The sequence below is a fragment of the Scomber japonicus genome, chromosome 6 (genome assembly GCF_027409825.1).
Source record: "Scomber japonicus isolate fScoJap1 chromosome 6, fScoJap1.pri, whole genome shotgun sequence".
Lineage (NCBI taxonomy): Eukaryota > Metazoa > Chordata > Actinopteri > Scombriformes > Scombridae > Scomber > Scomber japonicus.
The window spans coordinates 22,670,391-22,696,706 of record NC_070583.1 but is presented as its reverse complement, the minus strand read 5'-3'; the positions used below and the strand labels follow the sequence as shown (position 1 = coordinate 22,696,706).

General features: G+C 39.7%; 3 protein-coding genes across 3 annotated transcripts in view; 2 read left to right on the top strand and 1 right to left on the bottom strand.

Moving 5' to 3' along the window:
* Nucleotides 1-11,066, top strand: part of nectin3a (nectin cell adhesion molecule 3a) — a 51,954-nt gene extending 40,888 nt beyond the window's left edge. The window contains exons 8-9 of the mRNA XM_053320196.1: nucleotides 10,639-10,955; nucleotides 11,052-11,066. Coding sequence (XP_053176171.1) covers nucleotides 10,639-10,955; nucleotides 11,052-11,066 — 332 coding nt within the window. The remainder of the gene's footprint in view (nucleotides 1-10,638; nucleotides 10,956-11,051) is intronic.
* A 3,951-nt stretch (nucleotides 11,067-15,017) lies between these two features.
* Nucleotides 15,018-16,171, top strand: LOC128359876 (uncharacterized). The gene is made up of 3 exons (XM_053320195.1): nucleotides 15,018-15,345; nucleotides 15,478-15,783; nucleotides 15,870-16,171. The coding sequence occupies exons 1-3, from the start codon at nucleotides 15,072-15,074 to the stop codon at nucleotides 16,169-16,171; spliced, it is 882 nt and encodes a 293-aa protein (XP_053176170.1). The 5' UTR covers nucleotides 15,018-15,071.
* Nucleotides 16,172-19,825: 3,654 nt separating this feature from the next.
* rrp8 (ribosomal RNA processing 8) lies at nucleotides 19,826-25,996 on the bottom strand. The gene is made up of 8 exons (XM_053321172.1): nucleotides 25,835-25,996; nucleotides 25,603-25,720; nucleotides 24,464-24,725; nucleotides 22,758-23,643; nucleotides 21,431-21,560; nucleotides 21,237-21,343; nucleotides 21,048-21,144; nucleotides 19,826-20,427 (listed from the first exon to the last, which is right to left on the bottom strand). The coding sequence occupies exons 2-8, from the start codon at nucleotides 25,705-25,707 to the stop codon at nucleotides 20,314-20,316; spliced, it is 1,701 nt and encodes a 566-aa protein (XP_053177147.1). The 5' UTR covers nucleotides 25,708-25,720; nucleotides 25,835-25,996; the 3' UTR covers nucleotides 19,826-20,313.
* Between the last annotated feature and the right edge of the window lie 320 nt (nucleotides 25,997-26,316).

The following is a 26,316-nucleotide window of genomic DNA, read 5'->3' as shown; positions in this document are numbered from 1 at the left end:
TAGGGCAAAATAACCCCTCCCCCAAAACAGAAAACAGCTTACACAAACACAACATGGCAAAACAAATTGCCATGTACAGCATCAGTGTGTGTGTGTGTGTGTGTGTGTGTGTGTGTGTGTGTGTGTGTGTGTGTGTGTGTGTGCCCATTAGAGGAATCAATCAGCCTCTGATCAGTGGGTCCAGATAGTCAGGATTTATAGCAGCAGGCTTTTCAGGCTTTTAAAATGCAGTTAAGGGGATGTTAGACTGATCCTTTACAAATGCCTCTCACATCCACTGGGCGTCAATGGCAGCATAATCACTTAACATAACCAGCAAATGCTGAGTCAGTGTGGGTAAAATGAAGGTTACTCTGTTTGATGGTAGAGGAGAGAGAGAGTGGTCACTCATGGACACCAAAGACGCCCTCTGGCTGACAAGTCTTTGAATGTGTGTTTATTGATAACATCCCACGGATACAGTTTCTCCTGGTAGAGGATAACTGTGTGGGAATGCCCCTTCAGATTCTGTTGTTATTGTGTTGAAACTTGTGTGAACATGGGCAGACCTACAGTACAGTGTGCTGCAGGAATGCACTGGTTGAGCAGTCATTGCGTACACAAGAGGCGCCACAGGGATTTTTGAGGGCCCCCTTCCTCACCGTGTGTGTGTGTGTGGTTCCCTGTGTGTGATTCATGACTGCTCATACTGGCTGCAACTTACCTTAGGAACAGACTTTATTATTGTTAAATGAGGCTTTTAATTATTTACAGAATACATATGCTATGCTTTGCTGATTTAGGGCTAATTAGATTTGATCTGATCAATGACACCAACAGTATGTACATCGATGTGTGTGGCGGCTGCTGCTCATCCATTAATTGCAGGGTCGGTGGTCTGATCCCGACTCCTCCTGTTCAGATGTCAAAGTGTCCTTGAGCAAGATACTGAACCCAAGATTGTTCTTGATGTCCAGGCCAGTGCCATCAGTGTGTGAGATGAGATGCAAATTGTCCTGCTAAATTTGGTGAAGCAGTATAAGACAGAAAAACAAGGGAGGAAGGTAGTCGCTTATCTCTGGGTTTCAAAGACATGACTTTTTCATTGATTTTGAATATTTTCTTATATTTTTTTTAACATATATACATTTTTCTATGTTGTAAAATCTCTATTTGTAGGTATCTGTTACTGTATGAATCCTCACTGTTTTGCATTAAAACTCAATTCTGCCCATAGATGGCAGTCGTGAGTTTTGCTTTGAAAGTTCTTAAATTGATAAAAGACTTGTTGCACAAACTTTGCATGATGTACTTGTCCTCTTTTACATTTGTGATTTAAAAACTTTATAGAGAGTAATGCAGAAAGGACTCACAACAACTATAAAACCAGACTCAATGGTCAGAATTGAGTCTTCACATCAGATGACGATCTGCATCACAGCAGTCTTGATGTGTGTTAGTGTCGCCTCTATCTTCTTCAGAGCAGCCATAAGACAGAAAGATGAATAAATGTAGCAGAGTTGAGGAGGAACATTTAAGCATGATTCAAGTCTATAAACCTCTATTGATTTGCTGCTCGCCTTGCTGCACAGTCCCTGCCTGGCCGGTGCCAGTGTAATTTGTCCCTCAGGTCTTAGGTTGCATGAGAATTTTCTGTTGTGTCAGCTGAGTTTAGTGCAGTGCATGCTTGAGAGGAGGTGAACTCTCATTATCCCACACTGCTTTAATTAAGATTGTGCTGTCAACTAAAGCAACATCTTTAACTCATTTATTACTTCTTGCAGTAGGCATCTCCAAACGGCAATAGGCAATATTTCATATTGCACAACAGAGTCAATGCAACGTTGTCACGAATACTTCTGCAGCACACTAAAATCTTTGTTTAACAGAAGGGAACAAAGTAGAAGGTAAGATAAAGGGTAATCAACACGTTTTCTATTATTTCATGATCCTTCCTTCAACTTTGACAGTCAGATACGTGTATATCTATGTATGTACTGTAATTAGCATGTATGAAAAGTTATTATTTGCAAAAACAGCAAATGCTTGTAGAATCTGTTTAATTTCTTTGGTGACAAGACAAATGCAGACCCACTGCAGCAGTGACACTGAGCCAAAACTGTAAAATGGAGGGCTCTAAAAACCAAAAGAATGTGCTGAAAGATGCTAAAACACCATTGAGTTGAATTGAGGGGATTTGCAGAGTCTGGTGATATAAATCTGTGGATTTCATACTATGACCAAGCTTTCATGTCACTTAGGTCATTTGACCTATTATTAATGGTGCGGGTTACCTTTTGAGTCTTTGAGGATTTCAGTTGAAGTAAGTTCAGCATCAAAATGCTAATTTCCAGTGTCAGTGCTCTGGATCTAACCAACGTCACTGCTTTATTGTTAATGGCTTATTGGGCATTTCCATTTTAAAAACCCTGAAAGGAATGCAGCTGGAGTTATATAATAGTGGTACTGTAGTAGTGGTACTAAGGTTGTATATGGTGCATATTTACCTTTACGTGACTGTGCACAGTGAAGAGACAGTCAGAATTCAAGAGACAGAAGTAGATGAATAGATTTGAAGCAAGGATGTTTTGTTTGGGTGAATTTTGATGCATATGTGACCATAATACTCTGATGAACATTAGTATGCATTAGCCCTCTGCACCCCATTCCAACTTACAACACTTCACATCTGCAGAAAACTTGATTGCGCCAGGATAACTTGGCTTGATAGTTTGCCATTTATTAAAAAAACGATGTGACTAATGCAATGGATTAGCACCTTGTATGTTATTTTGAATGTCTTGAAAAAAAGGGTGAGGGTTCCACCTGCAATTCGTGATCCAACCACTGATCAACCTTCCCACACGCCCACTGGAAGTGGTTACTGAGGTGTGGCCTTTTTGTGCTGCAACAGAAACAGCGTTGTGGCCCATGTGTAAAAAGGAAGCACAGTTTAAATGTTATTCCCTTATTTGATTGTGTATTGTGACAGAAATGTTACCACACGCTCCCCGTGAAAGAGGTCTCACGTATAGGCCTTATTGAGACTTTATTTTAGTAAATGCCATTATTTCTTTGGTGAGCCTCAGTAACTCACCGTCTCTAGTGATGGGATTTGTACATGCAGCATTAGCACACTGCTGAAGAGTCCTGTGGAGGAGGAAGGCAGGATGGGTGCCAGGTCTGGAGGGGTGCAAAGGCCCAGCCATGCTCAGCATGTCCCAAACAACCGGTGCACGAACCAGAACCATCTGCTGTCCATTTCACTTACATTCTCATTTGATGCTCTGCCAGCAGCTCGATTTTCACCCCTGGAACGAGACTAATCCTGCCGACTTCACACGAGCCACCAAAGCTTTGCCTCAGAACCCAATTCAGCTGGCAGTTGAAACTGTTTCTGTTTGGGAAAACAAAGGACCGTACTTCCCTGAAACGTAATTCAAAGCAGAGTCATTTATCACAAGCTCTCATTCTTGCTTCATCCACTACTTACTGTAAAGATCAGATCAGCCTATTTACCTCTCCACTCTTGCCTCTCATTTCCATCAACTAAATAACCATTAAGCACTCAGCAGTACTGCCTCAACTGTTAAAGTACATAAATGACTCATGCTCTGAACATCGGGTGCATCATCTTGAAGAATGCCACATCACTGTTTCAGTCATTTCCACCAACTAAATAACCATTAAGCACTCAGCATCCTCGGATGTTAAAGCACTGTGGGGCACCAAAGAAGAATGAGACATTGATCAGAGATATTTCGACTCATATAGAACAATGTAATAAGTTGCAGTAGGAGTTGTTTTTGTTCCCTGAAAGCTTTCTAGCTTAAAAAAGAGCATTTCTTCAATTTCTGCTCCCTCAACATGCGTGCAGTTGCAGAAATCTTTGTATTCTATACTGCATCAAAAAAAATGGCAAGCGTGAATGTGTTTGACAACTTTTCAGATGTTTCCTGACTGGTGTGAGAAATTATACCAACCAGTATTTCAGTATGAGTCATTGTGACAAACACAAGAAACTGTCAATTGAAACCAATGAATAATCAAGAATCACCGGATATCGCAGAATCTGTTCAATGAAATCGCATGCCATCCTTGACTAACCATATTAAGCTGCAACTTTGTTCCATCGTTCTCTTTCGGTAACGTCATGATGTTGATCGATGGATTTAAAAAGCATAAAAAGTAATGTGACTTTAGAAGGTTGTCAGACAACAAGTCATAAACATTCATGAGATGATTATGATGAATTATGGATGGATAATGTTTTATAGGAGCTGTTAAAATGCACCAGTAACCATTATGTGCTCTTAAAAACAAGGTCAGGATGTTATATGAATGAATTTCAGTTTCCTTATGAGTGCATATAGAACTTCATGATGTTTAAAAGTCTTTGCTGTGGCACTGTGTCTTCCTATTCTGCATTAGAGGTGTTCATTGTTTCAAGGCTACATGAGTTCAGTTTCTGTGGTCAACACCTCCTCAGCACTGGGGTGCACTTCACAGAACTTGTTTTGCAGAAAGTACTATTAGCCAATCAATCCACCTTTCATGCATGTTACTTGACTGACAAACAACACAAAACAAAACAAAAGATAATTAAGTGACACTAAATATGATATTATGATATGAAAACTATTGCATTCACCCATTAATAAACAGAAGTTTAAAAATACAATATCAGTTAAAGTATAATTCTGAGGTAGTCTTCTATAACTACTTTGCAGATTTTAATTTACATGAAAATCAATATATTTAAAAAAAGATGCATTTAGCAGGACATAAAATAATTAAAATGAGGTTCATGTTGACCACCTACGACACTGCGTGATGCTTACATGTTAATTCATTATTAGAAATAACACAATAATAATACAATAATTTAGAGTAGAGTACTTTTTATACATTAAGTACATTAACTTTAGCTGATGATGCTTTCATACTTAGCCTACTTACTTTTTCATGTCAGTACTTCTTTGACCACTGCATAAAACCGCTCTATTGCTTTGTGCAGTAAATATGAAGCTAAAGCTAGCAGCTGGAACAAAATCTGCTCAGCTAAGCTAACTGGGTGCTGGCTCCAGCTTCACTTTGAACAGAGAGACAAAAGAGTGACCAACTCTCTCATCTAACGCCACAAGAATGCAAACAAACATATATGGGTCAAAGACGAGTCGTGTAAACTTTGTGTCCGGGGACCATTAATTTAAAATAAAAACATAAATATGTATAAATATAATATTAAAACACTCAACCCTTACCCTTCTTCTCACTCAGAAAAATGTTTGTGTCAAAGTTTTAAATAAATGTGTGCAACAATATATAGAATAATGCATACACATACTTAGAAAGCAGAAGTGAAACATAAATTCTAAATTTTCTTTTACTCATATCTTTATGTTGTGGTTGCTCTTCAAACTGCGTAAAACATACAAGCTAAAAGAAATCAAACAAATGATTCTATGAACTCTCATTTCATGTTCATGTCTATTTGCATCCCATGCCAGGATGCTGCAAAGACAGCCCCTGCCAACCAGACTGTTGGTTTAACCTCTGTGCAGCAGACCACATCTTTTAACATGTGAGCGTTACAACTGATTTTAGATTGTACTTGAAGGTAGTCATATCTGAGAAAGTGAAGCGCCTAGCAATAGTGCTGATCTCTCATGTTTTATGTCATCATTTCTCTTCTGACATGAATGCCAGCCGTTTCACAGGATAACGCTGGTATGTGACTCAGATTGATAGTGCTACATCAATCAAGATTAGTGTCAGAGTGGAATCTGTGAAAGTGTGTGTGTTTGTGCGTGAGGGCTGGAGGGTGTGATGATAGTTCTGCTGTAAATGAAGAACAGCAGAAAGAGATGATGCAAATGATCAGTAAATTTCCTCCCTTTGAATACAAGTGATGATAAGGCTCCACTGAATTAAGTAGGTTACCACACAACATTTCACAAGCACATTATTACTGGCTGATCACCAACTACCTTTTTCCATCTGAATGTCCGGAGAGAAAGCGATAAAGAGAAAGACAGCAAGGTGAAAGGGACGCCAGTTGTACATCTGTGAAATCTATTAATACCTTGTCTGTGAATTGTTAACAATTGGTTGTCAGTAAAATACATTAACTCACAGACGGTAGGGCACAGAAAGAAAGAGTGAAAGTTTCCTCTCCAACTGCAACTCCACCTCTGCCTATACCTTCAGGGGATAACCACTCCAGGTAATTTAATTAGCAGGAAAAGTAGCCTCCAGCTCCATGTTCATGTGATCATGTGTCAAATGTTTGCCCTCAAAATCAAATGTTGCATGTAATTTCTGTAATAGACTGCACTGTGCTTTACCTTCCGGAGATATGATCGTACACACAATCAAGTCAGAGAGCAGACTGGAAGTAATAAGGCTTTAATCTTGCTTAGATCATTCCGACAAAACCTCTCTCATCTGTCCGTGTGGTTCAGATGCTGATTGCGTGTGATTTGTAGGCTAATGTAAAAAACATCCTCAAATGCTTCCTTTAATCTGATGGCTGCGTCACTGAAAAAAATAAATCAAACAAACACTGATAAGAAACCAGGGTATCGTGTTTTTTTCTTAGTTAACACTTCACGCTCATTCAGATTTTATATGAAATTGAATGTGAAATATGCATGAATAAGTAACCTAAATGGATGAAATATCTGAGTTTGAGTCTTTGCAAACAACTGGAGTTTAACTACTGCATTTAAGGCATAAGGCAGCATCTGACAAGCTCAGCTGACAGGACAGACAGTTTCAGTGGAGCCATGGATACAATGCAATTTCATGTCTTAAAACAAGATGTTACCAGCTGACAACTGCAGGAACAAACAGCTGGAGAGTTGAAGAGCTCCAGGGTGAGAAGCAAGGAGGACTACCTTTGGCTGATGGACTTTTTCTCTCAGCTTATATTTGAAAATGAGCGCAGGAATGGAGGAGGTGGCTGCTGAATTTCATGACCTCAAGAACTCCCAAAGGGTCAACTATACGTCTACATATGCCCCACCTTTTCAGGGCTGATTTTAAACAGCAGATGGCAAGTTGAGCCATTTTGAACTCATGAAATGCTGATATTTATACATTTGGTGTCAGTGTCAATATTAACACCAGAGTTTCATCACAGTCATATAATTAATTTTTTTACAGCTCATGTTTTACTGTGCAGCACCTCTGTGCACTTGGATGTTTTTACACTATAGGCTGTGTGTGTGTGTGTGTGTGTGTGTGTGTGTGTGTGTGTGTGTGTGTGTGTGTGTGTGTGTGTGTGTGTGTGTAAAAGAGAGAGAGAGAGAGAGAGAGAGAGAGAGAGAGAGAGAGAGAGAGAGAGAGAGAGAGAGAGAGAGAGAGAGAGAGAGAGAGAGAGAGAGAGAGAGAGAGAGAGAGAGAAAGAGAAAGAGTAATATGTAGAGTATGAAACGGAAACAAGTATTGTCTTTGTTGTAGAACCCACTCACAGGCTCACTACAACTGCTAGTTTCATACCAGACAATTCAAAACAACCGTTATACACAGTAAAAAAGTGCTGGAAGCAATTTTTCTTTTTTTGGTCATTTCATTCACTGTCATCCTCCTGTGGTTGAAATGACTTGACTCTTAAGTTTATCAACTACAACAGGAAATTAAAGGCAGAAACACACAAGACAGAAAAACGCTGTGCAATGCTGAATAACTGCAAAACTTCTTCCTTGCCCACATTTGTTTCTGTTTGCAGTTTTCCACACAAGCTCTTACTATGACAAACTGTGCTCAGCAAATAAGTCTGGCTGAAAAAAAACAAACCCTCTAAGTGAATTAGAGATGCTTATGTCATTAAATAATGCCCACAAGTGAGTGATTTAACAAACTGCAGCGTATGAGCAAGCTGCCTTGCATACAGGCAGTCTCTGAGCAAGATGGTATGAGTGATGCATGGCTTTACCATTACCCAAGGCGCCCTTGCTATATGAGGTGGCTGAGTTACTGAGGTTCCTGCATGGTGACCTGGACAACCCAAGCTGTGGGCATCTGAGCAAAAAAAAACTGCAGGAGACTCAGAGGCCCAGTTATTGTTTCAGAAAGCAAGAGGAAGAAGTGGTTTTACAACAGCTGTCATATACGTGTGTGTGTGTGTGTGTGTGTGTGTGTGTGTGTGTGTGTGTGTGTGTATGGGCTGCATGCAGGGTTCAGTGATAATTCTGCAGTAAATGAATATAATGCATGTGTGAGCATAAACCAACATAGTATGTGGCTATATACGTGGTAACAAACATGCAGGCACAAAGGCACATGTACAATCGTCAATGTGAGTGTGTGTAGAGGGTGTGCACCTCTAACCATAACCACAGAAAACACACTCTCACACATACACACACACACACACACACACACACACTTTAAATGCCCTCTTGCCTTATATACAGTTGGTTGATCCAACTCTATTTCACTCAATGATACCATCATGGGATGCTCATGGCTGTTGATTTTGGGTCTTGTCCTAAATGTTGCTCACTGCTTGGAAATTCTGGGTAAGTCTACATGGTTACAATCCATCTGTGACTGTCAGCTGTTTATTAGCTTATTTTACTGGCCCTGAAGGTCTTGTTTAACCTGTGGCATTTGAACTAAAATGTGCTGCTTTGCTTTTCCTAAGTGATTAGTCCAATTATAATTGCTCACATGCATAAAAGCCAACTTTTGAGGCATTGTGGATGATTTTTTAGCTAACTAAATGACAAATATCTGAAGTATATTTCTGTTTGCATGTTGGTATTGTCACTCTGGCAGTTATTTCATTATTACTGTTATCAGTGGTTTCAACTAAAACCACATTAGTTACTTTACAGCTTTTTAAAGTTAGTATATTAGGGTTTTGTTTTCGTTTTGAGAGGGGAAACCCTTTACAGGGTAAACTCATTTAGGGATGCCTCTGTGACATAAATCCTCCCAATGTCTTTGTTTCTGCAGAGTCATTAGGATCTCCACAGCTGGAGATGAAAGCTTAAACCTGTGAAAAAGCTCTGTGTTTTTTAAAGTCGAGAGCATTATTTGTTTACCACATCCCCAGCCTGCAAAGGAAGACTGGTACACTGTAGTTGCCGTCTGGTGAGAAAAGAAGCCCCCGGGGCTTGGGAAATATGATGCAGTGGCTGAAGATTTTTTTCTCAGTTATTGCTTAATTTTTATCCTTAAGGTGTGCCTTTTCTACGTTTGGCTGACATTTATTTTGGCAATAACCAGCAAGGGCAAATGAATTATGAACCCACTAGGCACAATTGAACTGATACAGCATATTTTTTCCTCTCCCTTTCCATCCTTCCCTCTTAAGTGGCTTTGGAGGCTCTCCACATTGTTTCCATTTGCTGTGATATATAGTAATACCTAGAGCATTTCTGCTTCAACTGTGTGTGATGCAAACAGTTCAGTTTAGACTGCAACAGCTGGCTGTATGTTTAGTAGATTTTCATGAAGCAGTTCACCAAGCTTTCATTATTTAACTCATCATGCATTTAAAGCTGAATAAAAGCTCCTGGCTTCAACTGGCTGATAAAGCAAACTGTGTCCTTACGTGCACTTTGTTAAAGTCAGCAGAGGAGGCAGGATGAAACAGACTTGGTATGCATTGGAGTCTGCACATTGTCCTTCTGCAAGTGCTAAAACCTGTCAGCATCTATTAAATGTCCTTCCCTCTGAAACCTCCTCTAATCATGGGAACAGGTCGCCGGTGTTTGGGTGTGGGTCAGGGGGTAACTTTTGGACTGTTTTCATTTCGTTAACATAATGGAGTCCTCTGTTAAATGTACACTGAGCAAGGAGATGGGTGCATTTGTCAAGTGTCACTGTGTACATAAAGACAAGTTCCTTTCTTTAGAGGAGCACTAGGAAGCAGCTACATCTTTAACTTCCTCTCGCTTAAAACATTCACAGTATTTTTAGATCAACTTTATGGTTTTAGGCACATTAGTAGTGTGGTATTAGTGATAGATTTCCATGAAATTTACTATATATGATCCACAGATCATGATAACTAATTACTTTGGTGATTTAACTTTTAATCTAGTGCCACCAGTAGGTCAAAAAACTCCAGTGAAACTATCCAGTGAAAAATCTCAAAAACTTTTATAGACGATCATGGTTTCCAGATGATGAAGCCTAATGACCCTGACATTTCTGCCAGCATGAAGTTGGCTTTTGTGGTTCTTAGTCAAATGCCCCAACAACAAGCCTTTTTGAATGAATGTAATACAATGAATTGTAATAACTTTGGGGATTCTTTGATTTTTGACATACTTTGATTTATGACCAAATAAATCAAAGGTACACTAGCGAAACTATAGACTCTTGTTAATATTGATTAGTGATTGGCACGTGCTAAAAATGATAAAATGAATGAGAACCTCATAACCACTGACCCTGTAAGTCAGCTTCATCCATCACAGCTTCACTTAACTAGTGAAAGACAATGGGATGTGCAGGAACCACTTACACATGCACAACAATGGACATCCATCAGCCTCCTGTGTGTCCTCTCAGGAACAGGAACAATCACATCCTTCCCCTAAAAGACAATTCTGCTTTGCTCGTGTTTGCAATTTTTGGACTGTTCAGGTGAACCTTTGACCTTTCATTATTACTGATCATTGTGTTGTTCTTTTTGTCCAGGAGAAGAGAAGATTATTGAGATCACACACAACGTCACAGGAGTCCTGGGAGAAGACGTGTACCTGAACTGTAGTTATCTGGGGGAGAGCGAGATCATCACTTCCCTATGGAAACGGCAGATTATCACTAATTCAAAAGTTAAAGCCAGGCGACTGGTAGGATTTAATGCTGACAACGTGGTGTTTTCCAATTACGACAGTTTCTCACTTCCAGACTCTCGCACCAACCTCACAGTTAAGATGAGAGTCTCCAGTGTGGAAGCAGAGGGAGTGTACATCTGTGAGTTTGAATCAAATGAAGAGGATTTTTCTGACAGTGTAACACTCACTGTAGTAGGTAAGCCAGAATGGACAATAATAATTTGTTTTCTTTTTTTCCCCATTTATCTCTGTTTTTTTTTTGTTTTTAATCAGCCAGATGAGATTTGAAACTCAGAAAAGGTCATAACCGTCGAAGTACCAGCAGTCTTATTTTAATGAGCTTGGAGAAACAATGCTTTTCTGACCCAAGGCATGCCTACATCATTTCAAAAGGATGACATTTTCACTTGTTCATTCATTCACAGCCAGGCCTGATATACAAATGCTGGTAAATGCAGAGACCATCAACGGCACTCACTACCAGTCAGTGTCATGCTCTGCTGTTGGTGGTAGGCCTGCATCTCAGATCAGCTGGTTGTTCAACGGTGATTCTCCCCCAGATTATCCCTTTAATGTGGTGACAAAAGAAACTCTTCACTCTAACGGCACCTCCACCCTGAACAGCATTCTCCACTTCCCCACCCACCACTTAGATGAGGACAGTGTGACCTGTGTGGTCAAACACCCAACTCTCTCTCACCCCAAACTCACTACAGTGACGGTGGAAACCTACGGTATGGACACAGTCACAGCTGAGTGTTGTTGTGTTTTAACCTCTGTGTTTTCAGAGGTGACATATATAACTGTATGTACTGCATCATAGACTTATAATCATGCATCATGACTTAGCACAATTACTGGCTGCTTCTGATTTTTCACACTGGCTGCTCTTTCTCACTGTGCTCCATATACACAGTGACAGACCATAAATCACATTTCACAATGCAAAGTCTCCATGTGGGAATGCACTCTTTCACTAGTATGAAACATAGACAACCATAATGCAGAAACAACTCAGTAACTAATTAACAATAACATCACAACACATACAGTCCAGCATGCAATTTGGTGGTAATTTCAACTAAGTCATCAACCTTTAAATGTTCTTGTTATGCCACCATATTAGATTATATTCATTGCAGAAAAATGTCAACATACATTACTATTTCTTCAAATCTGTCTTTGAATCATATCTTTCGAGGACTTCATACTATCACTTTCTGAGGAGTCAAATGCAAAATTGTTCTTGAAATGCCCCCTAGTGGTCAATGTGAGGTTTTTTTGTGAGTTTAGTAGTTTATACATGTGTGCAATTGATTTTTGTCTGTTACTGCTTATTTGTATGTGCTTAAAGGATATGGCTCACGATCATTTCTATCACTGTCAAAAAATCTGATGTGCAGAGCCAAACCAGCAATGAATTGATCTACTTGTTTGTGTCCAAAGCTGATATATTGTATTCCCCTTTGCAGTAGACTTCAATTGTTGTCCAAAAACTATTAAAAACACATCAATTAGCCACATTGATCCACGGTTATCCACTGGTTGACACGTTCCTGCGCAGATTACGGGTTGTTTAGAAAAAGCTCCAAAGACTAATAATAGTGACCATGTTTGCAGTGTCAGGAAAATAGCTCACTGTAACGCCAAGGCCACTGAAAATGCACAAGAACATGGTTACATTTACAGAGATTTGTTAGCTTGTTGTGCTACATAACACAACCTTGACTTTGTACCACATTGTTATTTTCTCAAAGAACTTCAGTACAAATGAAGTTGTAGTTAGAGGTTGTGATATATAGCACAGCAATCTGAAAAAGGCATTGCCACACAAGGGCAGTACATTCTGCCTTACACAGAACTACTCTCCTGAGACTGCAAACATGATCACTGTTATTAGTCTAAATCCCATTAGCATGAGCCAGTAGTTTTCTAACCACAGCAGTTAGGTCCACACACAGCTTTAGGTGTTAACGGATCCAATATTTGAAGCCAAAGTACTTTAACTCACTTTAATCATGCATACCCTTCTCTAGCGCTTGAGCTATTATGAGGTGTTAACTCACTTCTCTTACTCATTAGGAATAGCTGGCTATTGCATGACACCACAATTTTTATGTATTTGATAATAGACTCTGATCTCTGCTGATTCCCTGCATTAAACTCTGCGGTTCTCTCAGCTTTGGTTGGGCAACAGCTGGGCCAGACATCTGCTCTCAGCTGTAGCCCCTGCCAACAGATGGGACAGGTGATAAGCCTAAGTCAGCACTCTTCAAAACCCATGCAGAAACCCCTTATGGCCTGTGTTTAACTAACATTCAGCTCATCCGGCCGGGGCTTCCTATTTAATAAAAACACACAGAGTCTCTACTTGCTATCTGACTTTTTAATTTGCTGGAAAATACATTAAACCTTGTGAAAGAATAACTCTTCTCGCCTTTCTTCTTGCTCCTCAGTGAGGCCAAATGTGAGCATTAAAGCAGAGATGGTACAAAAAGGAGGAAGTGATTTCTGGGTGGTCTCTTGCATTTCATCCGGAGGGAGACCTGACACTGACATCTCTTTGGCTTTGAACATGGAGGGGCTAGAGAAAGAGGACGACACAGACTCACAGACACAAGCAATCTCTTACCGCCTCCCTGCAACAGTGTTTGAGGGGCGCAACATCACCTGCATGTTTGACCACCCCAAATTTACACACAGGGAGTCACGAGTCATAACATTGCCGTCATTTTGTGAGTACTATCACTGCCTTATATGGAAAAGTGATCTGATGCTCATGAGGTAAAGTTACAGAAAACAAAAATGTTCTTTTTTTCTGCAGATTTGTCAGGAATTCAGCTCTCTGCAGGGCTGCCAAGAAACAATGATCACGACCAAGCCACTGAGTCTTTAGAGCTGCAGGAGGGAAAGAGTGACACTGTTATCAGCCTGGAGGTCATTGGAAATGTGCCACGTTACAATATTACTTGCAAAAAGTAAGAAATGTCATTGTTAGACAAATATCTGTATTTCAGTTTGCTGTCTTGCACTGCTGCAATCAATTATTTACCATGTTAGCAGCATAGGTTTATGGATGGCAGTGTCAGTTGGTCAGTCTATAACTTTAGTCCAGACTGAATTGTCTTAATAAGTTTTGGATGGATTGCCTTGAAATTTGGTACAACTAACCATGTGGCCCATAGAATGAATTCTAATGGCTTTGATGACCCCCCCCCACACACATGGTTGTTTTGAGTGAAATGTCTCAACAACAATTGGATGGATTGCCTTGAAATATGGTGCACCTGTGTTCCCCTCAGGGTTAATTGTAATGACTTTGTTGATCCCTTAACTTCTCTTGCACCATCACTTCAATTTGTCCAACACTAACTTATAGCCAATCACCTGCAAACAAATGCCATTCCCATCCACCCCTCCACCTACTTCTACAAACTTTGGTTGTGTAGATGGTTAACAAAGTCAACAATTTTTCTGCTAAATATCAGCATGCATCAGCATCAGTAGCATGTCAGCATACATCATGCCTTACATAGCTGCTAGCATGGGTGCACACTCTTAGTCTAGTTCAAATGTATTTATCTTGTATATAATTAACGTCTGCGTTACATGGGTGACTGCAAAGATGAGACTGAGCTGAAACCTTCTCTGTTTTGTCTTTGTTTCAGTGTTTTCTATTTATCTTTTCTCATTGAAACAATGAAGAATAATATGGGGAAAAATCTGTGACATTTGCAGACAGAAGCAGCATTGCAGACAGTAGCATTGATCTCTCTTTTTCCCCCTCCATCATTAACTTAGACTGAAACAACATACACTGTAGAGGATGTGGTTATAGGTTTGGTGGCACAGAACCACAAGTGATAGACTACAGGAACCAGATTTTTACACGTATCCTGATCGAAATAATCTTTAAAATCAAGATTTGTATTTGTAATATTTCAATAAAACTAAAACATGGATTTTGTTTATATTACTGCTGTTTTTTCCCTCTAGAGATGATGAGCCATTGCCCGAGGGCATTGAGCTGGTTGGCAGCAGCCTTACCATTCAGGGTCCTGTGGTACATCAGCATGCTGGCTTGTATGACTGTGTCACCTCCTATCACCGTTACAAAGCAACGCTGCAGTTTAACATCACAGTTAAGCCACAAGTTTTAGAGCCTAGTAGGTGCAACTCTTTGCAGGTGTTTTTTAAAGACTGTCATGAATGCACTTTGAATTTTCTACATTTTTTGAATATGAAATATTGATGTAAATTGTGCACTCTGCACTCTTCCTCTCAGTTCCTCCCATGATTCGAGTTGATTTGCAGATTGAAGATGGACGCAGTCTGATTGAGTGCTCAGCAGCCGATGCTGTTCCTGCAGCCAACATGTCCTGGCTTCTACCAGAGGGTGTGTCTGGAGTCTCTTGGTTCAATTTCACTTCCCATAATGGAAGCCACTCTGTCAGGGGAGTTTTACTCTTCCCTGCCTGCTCGCCTCGGGAGCTCACTGCAGAGTGTGTGATAAATCACCCTGCATTTGAGGAGCCAGAGAACAGAAGCATAACACTCCCTCTTTGCGGTATGTTCAACAAATCAAGCTTTGGATTTGGAGTCGCAGACATATTTGGCCATGTTTGCGCACCATAGATTTTATCTTTTTCTCAAGGGCAGCCGCTCACTTCCTGAAGTTTAACTTCTCTTTCCCACACAGCTCGTCCAAACATCACCATCAACTCCAGCACTGAGTGGAGAGATGGTGACGAATACACAAAGGTGGACTGCTCTGTGGACAGCGTTGCCCCTGCAGCAACCATAACCTGGCATATTGGAAACAGTGACAGTGACAATGGCACCAGTCAACCAATGGAGATTGAAGTCCAAGCTGATGGTTTGGTTTCAGCCCATAGCTCTGTGCATATCCTGTCTTCGTCGTATTCTGGTCAGAATTTGACCTGCATGGTGGAGCATCCGAGCCTGGAGGTGCCTGAGAAAAACACAGTACACATTCCAGTGAACAGTACGTTATTTCTCTTAAAAATATTTCTTTGTTACTCACACAAACTGGCACAGCTTTTCATCCTTTTCATTTTCGTCTTCTGTCAGGATCCCCACTGCTGAGTGTGTCTGTAGCAAGACAGCATGACTTTCCTCTCTGGCTGGCAGTGTGTGACTGCAGAGGGGAGGGTGTCAGAGATAACATCGCCTGGGTCCTTGAAAATGCCAAAGGCCAAATGTCCTTGCACTCAGAGTATGAAGAGCGTGCCCAGAAAGCCAGGCTGACTTATCAGTTTCCTCTGGACCTTCATGAGGGAAAGGACCTGACCTGTGTGTATCAATCTGAACATGGGCTCACAGAGAGCAGGACCATTCATATCCCCAAATACTGTGAGTGCAACAGAAATTAGAAAAAAACCCAACACATACACACACATGAAAACCAATAATTGAAATCTGAAAATTACATGCTTCACCCAACTGACTTCCATACAGATATCACCTCCGTGAGAGTCCTAAACCACACAACGCCTCTGCAAAGCCGCTACGGTGGTGGGCCCATCATACACAGACTGACTCTCAAAGAGAATCATCACAACCAGAGAGTACTGCTGCGAGTTGATGGCAACGTTCCAGGGTACAACCTCAGCTGTCAAAGGTGGTGTATCCTTCCTAATCACTGTAAACACAGTTGATGCATTATCACAAATTTGAAAAAAGGTGTTTGCCGTTATTGTGGCTAACTAGACCTGTTTAGTTTGGAGTTATGTGAGGTCACCAACCTCCATGTAATATACAAATGGTAAAGTTGTAACTTTGAACCTTGGTTGTAACAGGTGATACTGTATTTTTACTCAAGTTTGAGTAAGACATTGCAGTATTACTATTTTTGATACTTCTTCTGCCACTACAAACTTTATATTCCTGACATGAATCTTAAGACAAATTAAGTTAAAAGTCAGTTTTGTTTCAGGAGTGATGGCATCTTTGTGAAAATGGTTGGGGATTCAATAGTCTTCGAGTCAAAGCTCACAAAGCACGATGAAGGACTGTACACCTGCCGGGCATCTTTCTATCATCACACCGCCACTGTGAACATTCGAGTGGAGGTCATGAGTGATGACACACTGTTTGGTAATTTTGTATTCCCTTTCTACATTAGTCATATTGCAAAATATTTGTGCTCAGTGTTCATAACAACACGCTCTTATATATCAGTTTGAATATGACAAGGTTTGCTGAAACATGTGTGAAACATTTTAAGGGTTGTGTGTGTTACAGCAATGGTGGCCATGATCTGCCTCTCTTCGGCCTCAGCGATCATTCTTATCCTCATTGTCACTCTCTGGGCACTCTGGTGAGTTAAATGTCTTCACAGAATGACTTCTTAATGTTCTTCCAGACAGAATGTCAGGAGTCAGCTTCTCCTTCCCAGCTCCGGGATCTTCAGCAGGTCACCGATCTCCTCCTCAGTAAACACCAAGAAGGTGTTGGTCAAGTTCAAACCGACAGTGTCCTCAACAACATCAACAAATATGCTGTTTGTGTCATTATGAGCTCAACAGGTGATGTGTTGACGGGCAAATGAGGGCATCACTGGATGTGCCATATGATATGAGACAAACAGGATATGCGTATCTTTAACCCAACTAACCTAAACCTCAGTACCATTCCGTTATTCATAAACAGGAAGCAATGTGGCTGAAGCAGACAGGTGCCTCTGCCACCACAGCTTGTAGACAGGCCAGCATGTTTCCTCTGTCTATCACAACAACAGATTTATTTTACAGCTTCCTTTTAGTAGTGTTTCTTCTGGCTATTTCAGCAACAAAATTGTTTTATTTGGCACTCTATCACCAATGTCATATTGGACAAGTAAAGGTAAAAGGTTCAAAGAGTCCACTTTGTTGGAAGTTATTAGCACAATGAAATTCAAGCTGCTTTCCATCAATGAAAAAATCCACAGATCTGTCTCTAATCTTTCTAATTTATCAGTCTAGTCATTTTTTGCTGCTGGAAAACATCAGACACTCGCCTATTACAACCGATGTGGGATACTTGTCATGATCCTTGAACTGTTTATGGTTGTTGCCTGCAGAAGTTTCCACATTTCCTCTTCAGTGCCAAATCTCTCTTAAGAATGTGTTGTCAGAATCAGATCGTGCTTCACTGTGAATAAAAGTGTGCAACAGAGGTCTGGAGAATATTTCAATAGGCCTGCCTCTCTGGTCAGAACATTTGGTCAAGGTGCCATTGGTTGACAGAGCCTCAGTCCCATTATCTACTCCCCCAGTGGGAGGGTCCTGTCAAGCTAATTTGGGAAGGTCAGTCACAGAGCGTACAACAGTGTACACAAGAAAACATGACTCTCCGGGAGGAAAGCTATTTTGGGACTAACGTCAACCCTCCCCACCCTTCAATGCTAGAGACACATTTTGACAGCAGCAACTCTTCAATGCTGTTGTCACTGCAGTCATAATGTACAAAGAGAGCTGATGCATCTGACATCAGAGATCAATGATGAGGACTCAGGCCCACCATTCATCTCCATTTATATTCCTGTAGCATAATAAATCCTCTCCTGCAGTGTGCCTATTTGAATTTACACAGTGTATCAAATTAAGTCACAGTGCCATCTAGTGTGTTTTCCCAAATCCCAAATCCCAAAACTCAATTATTGAAAAATAGGGTTATTCAAATGATCAATACATTTTTGTTTTGTTTTACAGCAAAAAAAATCGTGGGACACAATGTAAGGTATGACTAAATTCTGTTAACCTACTTTTCATTAAGAAATCTTTTCATAAATTCAGTTTTTCATTAGAAGTTCATCTTTGCTCTTATTTCACTGTATTATTATGCAAATAGAGAAGCCCAAACTAACACCTTCTCTTTTTCTCAATACTTATTTTCTTTTGCTGCACTCTATAATTCAGAGGAAGGAGTCTTCCTCACCTTTGACAACTGTGATGCTGGAGCACGGCTCTCTTGAGGTGAAGAATCTAGCCGAGGTGACAGAGAAAGACAGCAAGGAATACGCTCAGCTGGTCAGTTACGCCATAGTCATTGACGTCAAGAGTACAGTGTGAAGAGAAAAGTGCTTTGAAGGGTTTTTGTATCAAACATTCAGCTTTGCTTTGTGCAAGAACATATTAAACATGAAGGCTACTTTGATTGTACCAGACAATACAATATAAAGGCTACTGGCACTGCAGCATTGTTTATGATTGCATTGTATTTGTATGTGACTTGTTCAGCTGGGGAGGCATTTAAATTGAGAAGATTCTTTGTTTATATACTAAAACATCCCTACTTGTGAAGTTTTTAAAAAACAAATTGACTGGCATTAATGATTTAAAATGAGAAACTATTGCACCCATTAATCTTACTTGAATTTTGTACTGTTTTTATACTCAATGTATTTTCAGATGAGTTTTTGTTTTCAGCATTTGTCAATAAAGTCATTGAAACATAAATTCTTTCCACTTTTTTTGTGTAATCTAGTTTGCATCCAAAAACTTACTACCACTACAGTAGAGATGACATATTTAACTTATTGGCTGCCCCTTTGATATATTTGTTCAATAGTAATTCTTTAAATTGGTTGCATGATCCACATGCAGTAAGACTCATCAGTTCATTCACTCCCATAACGTTGCAGCAGTGTTACTACGCCCTCTTGTGGCTGATTATCATGCTAAGAGGTGAGTGAATAAGCCTATTGTTACCTCATAAACAATGATTTTCACATTTACTCTATTATTCTTTGTGGCCTTTCTACCATCTATATGTTCTTGCATTTCTGAAGACTTCATTAATATGTTTTCTAACAAAGGAGTCATTTTAGCCATAAAGCCAGACTGTACCTGGCTAATAAACTAAGTGAGGACTTCATAAGAATAAGAATACTAATGACACAGACACCAGAAAGATTCATTTTTAAAAATATGTTTAATAATAACACATTTTTTAGTAGTTTTCATATGAAACATTTACATATTTATTGTAAAATTGTTAAAACAACTCATTGATTGGAATTAAATGGATGGCACAAAAACCACAAAAATTTGATCAGCACATAAATGGACTGCATTTATATTGTAGTATAACACTTTTATCCAAAGCGCTTTACAATTTTAGCCTTAATCACCCATTCACTGAGCCTGTATGCAAGGCACTGATCAAACAATGATGAGCACCTTGTGGTTCAGTGTTGACAGGAGGAGCCAGGAATTCAACAGCTATCAGTGGACAACCTGCTCTATCTGCTGAACCATAGCTGGATACCAGAAGCAATGGTATTAATCAATGAAATCATCCTAAGAGGGGTTTGTCTATAAAAAAAAATGAACTTGGAAATTGATGGCACATGACTGCAGAGCTTTGAATTACATGAAAAAACATGTATTATGTAAATAATTCAACCTCATGAAATCTGTGAATAAAAAGCAGTTTGCAGAAGCTCCAAAAAGGTATCACTTGCCTATGATATTTAAGAAAAATGTGATCCCAAAATATCACACAGACATTTTTATGAAGTCCTTTCAAGTCCTCATCTCTTCTTGTACAAACAGGGCTTCAGCTGCAGTCCAAATTTCTTTATATTTTCTGGGGCATCTGAAGTCTTCACACAATCAAACGAGTAGAAATGACTATTCTCTGTATCCTACATAAAAAGAAACACAAAAATTAACATTGATTACAATTACTGGTGAACAGTGGTACCCAAACTCATAATACATGTTATTAGTTCTACCTGTGCGTTTCTTACTATTACAAGTCAACATGTCTGCTGTGAAAAAGGTCTATCAATCTTATTTGTGAGAGATTTTTCAGCTTACATAGAAAAGGGCATGACAGAAGCAGATTTTGGGGTCAGTACCTCGTCCACTGGCCACAATGAGGTTTACGTTTTATTTATATTGAGTATTTTTACATACCAGACTGCAGTTCCTTGTAAAAACCAGTAATTACAAAATAATCTCATCAACCTGAGGTTTCCTGCCCACAGTGACCTTATGCTAGAAATGATAAGATGTCGTGCCAGCTACACACTTCCTCTTTGAGCAATAGTACACTTAAAAGAGGAAATAAATGATGATACACTATTTCTATATTAAATGTTGTTGTATTGTCAATGTTTTAATCGAGATTATTCTGTTGGAAACAAATCAAAAAATTAAGATGTGTAATATTAATAATGGTGCATTGGTTAAGGTAAACAAACAAATGAAGTCGTTGTGCTTGTGAATGATCACTGATGTGTAATTTTGTATGCTTGCTCACCTTGGACACCATCTTGAATCCCAGATTTGCCAGTGCAGTGACGAAGCTCCGCACGTTATCGAACCTACTTGCCACTTCTGCTATTTTAAGGACGCCCCTACAATAATTATGCAGAACAGTTAATACAGACATACAAAGAATATACAAAACTAAATCATACCTATACTGAATCAATGTTACATCTTTTACCCCATCTTTAAGACACGATTGGCCTCTGCCAGAAAATCTGCCAGGTTGGTTCCCATGAGAGAAAGGCAGAACACGACGATGTCCACAGAGTGGTCTTTAAGTGGGACCTGCAGGAACACAGAGAAAGAGTTGAATTTAATTACAATCACAGAGGCTGTGTTAGGAGATAGAAAAACTACAGAGCACACACTCACGTTGGCCATATCACACACTGTAACAAGATCACAGGCAGCTGCCAAATCGAAGCTGTGCACTTTGTTCTTCACACTGCGGGCGATCTTGCAGTCGCCACAACCGAAGTCAGCGACAACATGAGAGGCAGGTCTGAAATACACAAAACAGTGGATGTGTTATAAATCAGCTGGGATAGTGTACTTTCATCTTCAAATGAAAAGTCAGTTACTATCTACACATCTTTTCACACCAGCATAATGAAGAATTTAAATAGCCACTACGCAGCATTGTCTCCTTTTACATTACTCCTCACTGACAGTAATAATATCATTCCTTTTAATCTTTTGAAACTGTAAAGAGATGGACTTGTTAATGGTTTGGGAGAAGATTTAACTTGCACTGGTATAGGTGTAACTAGGCAACACTAAACACTGCTGGTCAATATAGAGCTCTGTTTAAAATCATTCACTGAGCTGACGTACTATCCTCATTTGTGTTTTAAAGCACTGCTTTTGTTGCCCTTGGATACTGTGCGCAGATAAGACATTATAAACGGATAATAAAAAGCTTAAATGTTACCATTGTGATGGCCTCTGTCTGCTTGTGTGTGCTGTGTCAGGTATTGTGTCTACCCAGGTTGTCTTTGAGGTGCCTGAGGAGCTGACCAACTACATCTGTAGCACCTGGCTCTACACAATATAAAAACCTCAGCTTCAAGCATGGCTCTCAGTTTCTTCCCTGCCTGTGCCTTCACCCATTTTACTCCACAGCACCATACCCTACACTATCTACACACATCCACATGAACACTACTGATGTCACTAACATGACTCATATCTGATGTTACAATAAAAAAACCTTAAATTTATGGGCTTAAGATGAAAAAAAAGAAGATTTAAAAAAATTGAGGATCTCTCTGTAATAAAGGCTTACTGTGATGGCATATTAGTGGTAGTAACGTTTCAACTCTATGCACTAACATAATCTTATCTCAAAGGTCCATTTACAGGCTTGGAGCTTTCAACCACACTTCATGGTCTACTTCAATGAATGGAGCTAGCGCAGGTGTCCTAACATTGCCAGCATGTAAGTGTGAGAAATTAATTAGTTGCTATCAAGTGACCCAAGCGCTACACTTCGGTCAAGTGTGAACACCTGAGCCAGTTCCTTTCACTAAATAGGACCAAGAGGTGCAGTGGAAAGCCTTAAAACTTTCATGCTTGAATTAAAACTTTTTCCTTATTTTTATGAACTGAAAATGAAAGATTTCTACTTCATACTGTAGCATTCTTCTTCTTCAAAAAAAAAATGCATGCATCATATCAAAGTGACTTCCAGTTATCTCACTTTTGCTTAATGTAAGAGATGATTGCATCCACTGGGTTGGCTGGCCACCTCTCAACCTGTGCCGTGTATCCCCTGTGGTAGATGGAGAAGGCCTGAGGATCCTGACAGAACATACGCTTGGCGTCGCCACTGGACGTGCTGTACAAAACTTCATTAATGTAGCGGAAACGAGCAGACTCTAAACGCTGCTCCATGCGGGACCTGAGGGAGGAAGAGCGGTCCTGTTTCACCTCTTCCTCCGGTGGTGTCGGCTCCTCTTTCTGCTCCACGGGACTCTCTTGCCGGTGCGCTTCCTGTCTGTTGAGAAGTTTACGCAGCTGCTCTCTTTTCGCACTCTCTTCTTTGCTCAGCTCAGGTTTCAATTTTTTGGGGGGTGTTTGGTCCTGCTGCTCATTTCTGATCTCCACTTTCTGTTTTGTAATGTTAATGTAAGAATCAGATGTACCCTCTCCATTGCTGCTGCTCTTTGTTTTTTTCTCTTTTTCAGCCAGCTGCTTTTCTTCTCCAAGAGTTTGCGCTTGTGATGTACCACATAAGTCAGTCTCTTCTTCAGTGTTTTTCCTTTTCTGTGGTTTACATGCCTTCCCTGTTTTCTCTTTCTGGGTTTCTGTCTGGGTCTGTGTTTTTCTTTTGCTGTTTTTGTTGTTGCTATATGAATCTGTCGTAACTTCTTCCTTTGGTATATGTTTCTCTGCAGATTCTGCTTTGTTTACTTCCTCATCAGGGTTGTTCTGCCTATATTTATTTTTACATTTCCTTTTGTTCTTCATTTTGTTTTTCCATTGTTGTCTGCTTAGGTTTTGCATGTCCTCAGATTTGTTTGCAGAATTTGGGATTTCTTTCCCGTTTGTCTCATCTACAGATGTGTTTTTTGCCTTCGGAGCCCCTTTAAAAAGAAAGAACACAATGAATATATTTCACACAGTTAAAGTTTAGTTTAAGTTTAGATTAAAAAAAATCTGATGTGAGGGGAAAAAAATAGACAAAATGCTAGCACAAATTTAAGACTGTACAGCTGTATGACTCTGCTAACCAGTCATTATCAGTTTACATCTACATCTGTCCAAACTCATATAATATTTGAAAAGATATTAAGTGTATTTTTTTGGTGAAACTGAAGTTATCACTATATTTACTATGTGTGATTCCAGTGAAAAACATGCTGTCTTCACTTATTTTTACAGAAGAGTACAGAGGACTGATAGAGAGTTTCATCACATGGTGTAATGATAACCACCTAAAGCTCAATATCAGCAAAATCAATGAGCTTGTGGTGGACTACCAGAGGAACAGGAGGCACCCTGTCCTTGTTGTCATCCAAGGAGAGGAAGAGTAGAAGGTTGATTCAAACAAGTAAGTTGGGAAAAACAATGACCATAGTGTCAAGGTGAGAACAAATTCAGTACCAATCAAATGAAAAATATGGTCACAATCTCCCCTTCTGTTCCTGAGTTGTGGTGTTGAATAATGCTATAATGTCAGAGTGATGTTTGACCTTTTGGATATAAAATGTCATCACTTCATCATTTTGTCCTATTAAGACATTTGCATGAATATTTTGTCATAATTATCGTATTAATTTTTGAATTAGGGCCAGAAATGTGTTTTGTGAGGTCACAGTGAGATTGACCTTTTTTTGGTGATTTCTCATAGTAACACTGAACGTACATATGAAGATGTGAGTCATCACCCAGTCTATTACTCACCTAATTTGTTGTCTTTCTTCTTCTTTTTTGTTACAGTTTTCTCCTCCTTGATGGATTGATCTAAGTCATCGTTCTCCTCCTGCTCTCCTGATGTCGCTGCATGTTTTCTCTTCTTCTTTCTTCTCTTCTTCTTCTTACTGGGTGATGGGGCTGTTTCTGTCTCACTGTCACTGTCCTGCTGATGGTCATCGTTCTTCCACTCAGGTAGTGATCCCAGTGTCTGGAGGGTCCGCAGCAGGCTCTTTTTTCCAACAAGCTTCGGCTGAGAAGAGGAATATAAGATGTTTATATAATTAGTCTATTGATGGGCAGCAAAACTTTGGGAAAACCCTAGTTTCCCTTCCATCAACCCTCTAGCTCCTGACAAGATGAGCCAGGGTAGTGTACAGAATGGGGAAAAAAAGAAAGACAAAGCAAGAAAAAACAAATCAAAACACACACACACTCCCAACACAAATCCCCTGCTACCCAGGAATCCCAAAGCCAATATAGACTTAATCAAAAACCAATAGTATATTAACAAAATGGGATTGGATACTTTTGCTGATTTCATCCATCATCTATGATGATATCTACATAAATAGCCAAATACATTACTTTAAGATAACTTTAGATGTTAAGCTGCTTTGGAAATTAACACTTTTATACATGTGCAAGTTTTAGGCACTTTAGATGATTAGATGTGTATCCATCATCCAGCAATACCATGAGAGAGGCATCTGATCAGTCCAAAATGTATTCTGCAGCATGACAATGGCCCCAAACCTTGAGCCTAAATCATAAGGAACTATCTTCATTGACAAATAGAAACAAGGAGTCCTGCAACATACGGTCTGGCCCACACAGAGCCCTGATCTCAACATCACAGAGGGAGTCTAGGATTACAAGAAGACACAGAGGCAAATCTCCAAGATGCTCTGAACAACCAACTGCAGATCATGGAATGTTTCCATGTCTCTCATTTTCAATAAAAGCTTGCTCACAAACTGACTGGAGTTGATTCATAAACACATTTCTGACAGAGAATTGACTATATATTGGATTAACACGTCTAATTACCCGAAATAACGTCTTTATGTTTAAATAATAGATAGTGTGTGACATCATACAACCCTCCTGCAGGTCATTTTTGTAGATACCTTAACATTGGTGCTGCTGTTTGCCTTCTGAGTGTTTTGGAGGACAGTTTTACTCAGGATTTGAGCGTCTGCTTCGTCATTCCAGTCTTCATCTTCATTAAACATGATTGCCGGAGGACTGAAGGGAACACACACATACATATGTAAGTAATCAATACATGACACATGTTGAGAAAACCCTGTCAGTGTCTTCCACACCATTAACACGCTAACAGCTAATTGAGCTACTCACCAGTCAAACTCTGAGACCGGTAAGACCTGCTAAACAGTTGTTTAGCTGCACGTGGTGTTTTCAAAGCAGTATTTTCTTCAGTGAGTATTTAACAGAAGTGATTTTGATATTATTTGAGTAATTTCTTGTAACTGCCACAAACCACGTTGGCTTGTTTCATGTGCACGCAGGAAGCAAAACAGAGCTACGTGCGCATATGGATGACGCAAGCACGTCAGAGGTGTATGGGACATGTAGTTTTTTTGAGCTGCTGGTAGAAACTACATATGTAGAGAGATACACCATTTATTCATTTTATTGAAAACTAAAACTGATTATGATTATGATGTTGATGATGATGATGACGATTATTAGTGATTTATGATATTATTAGTGAGAGTAGTAGTAGTCGTAGTAGGCTATTGGAAGTATTGGTATTAGTAGTAGTATAAGTAGTGTTAGTACTACTACTAGTAGCCTACTACTACTAATACTAATTTAGT

Bases quoted from the DNA above. Each gene is read 5' to 3' on its own strand.
- LOC128359876 (XM_053320195.1), top strand. From the start codon at position 15,072: ATGATTCGAGTTGATTTGCAGATTGAAGATGGACGCAGTCTGATTGAG. The intron at 15,346-15,477 runs GTATGTTCAACA...TTTCCCACACAG, and splicing joins CATAACACTCCCTCTTTGCG to CTCGTCCAAACATCACCATC. The intron at 15,784-15,869 runs GTACGTTATTTC...GTCTTCTGTCAG, and splicing joins AGTACACATTCCAGTGAACA to GATCCCCACTGCTGAGTGTG.
- rrp8 (XM_053321172.1), bottom strand. From the start codon at position 25,707: ATGTTTAATGAAGATGAAGACTGGAATGACGAAGCAGACGCTCAAATC. The intron at 23,644-24,463 runs GTGAGTAATAGA...TTCTTTTTAAAG, and splicing joins GAAGAAAGACAACAAATTAG to GGGCTCCGAAGGCAAAAAAC. The intron at 20,428-21,047 runs GTGAGCAAGCAT...CTTTTTATGTAG, and splicing joins GATTCAAGATGGTGTCCAAG to GATACAGAGAATAGTCATTT.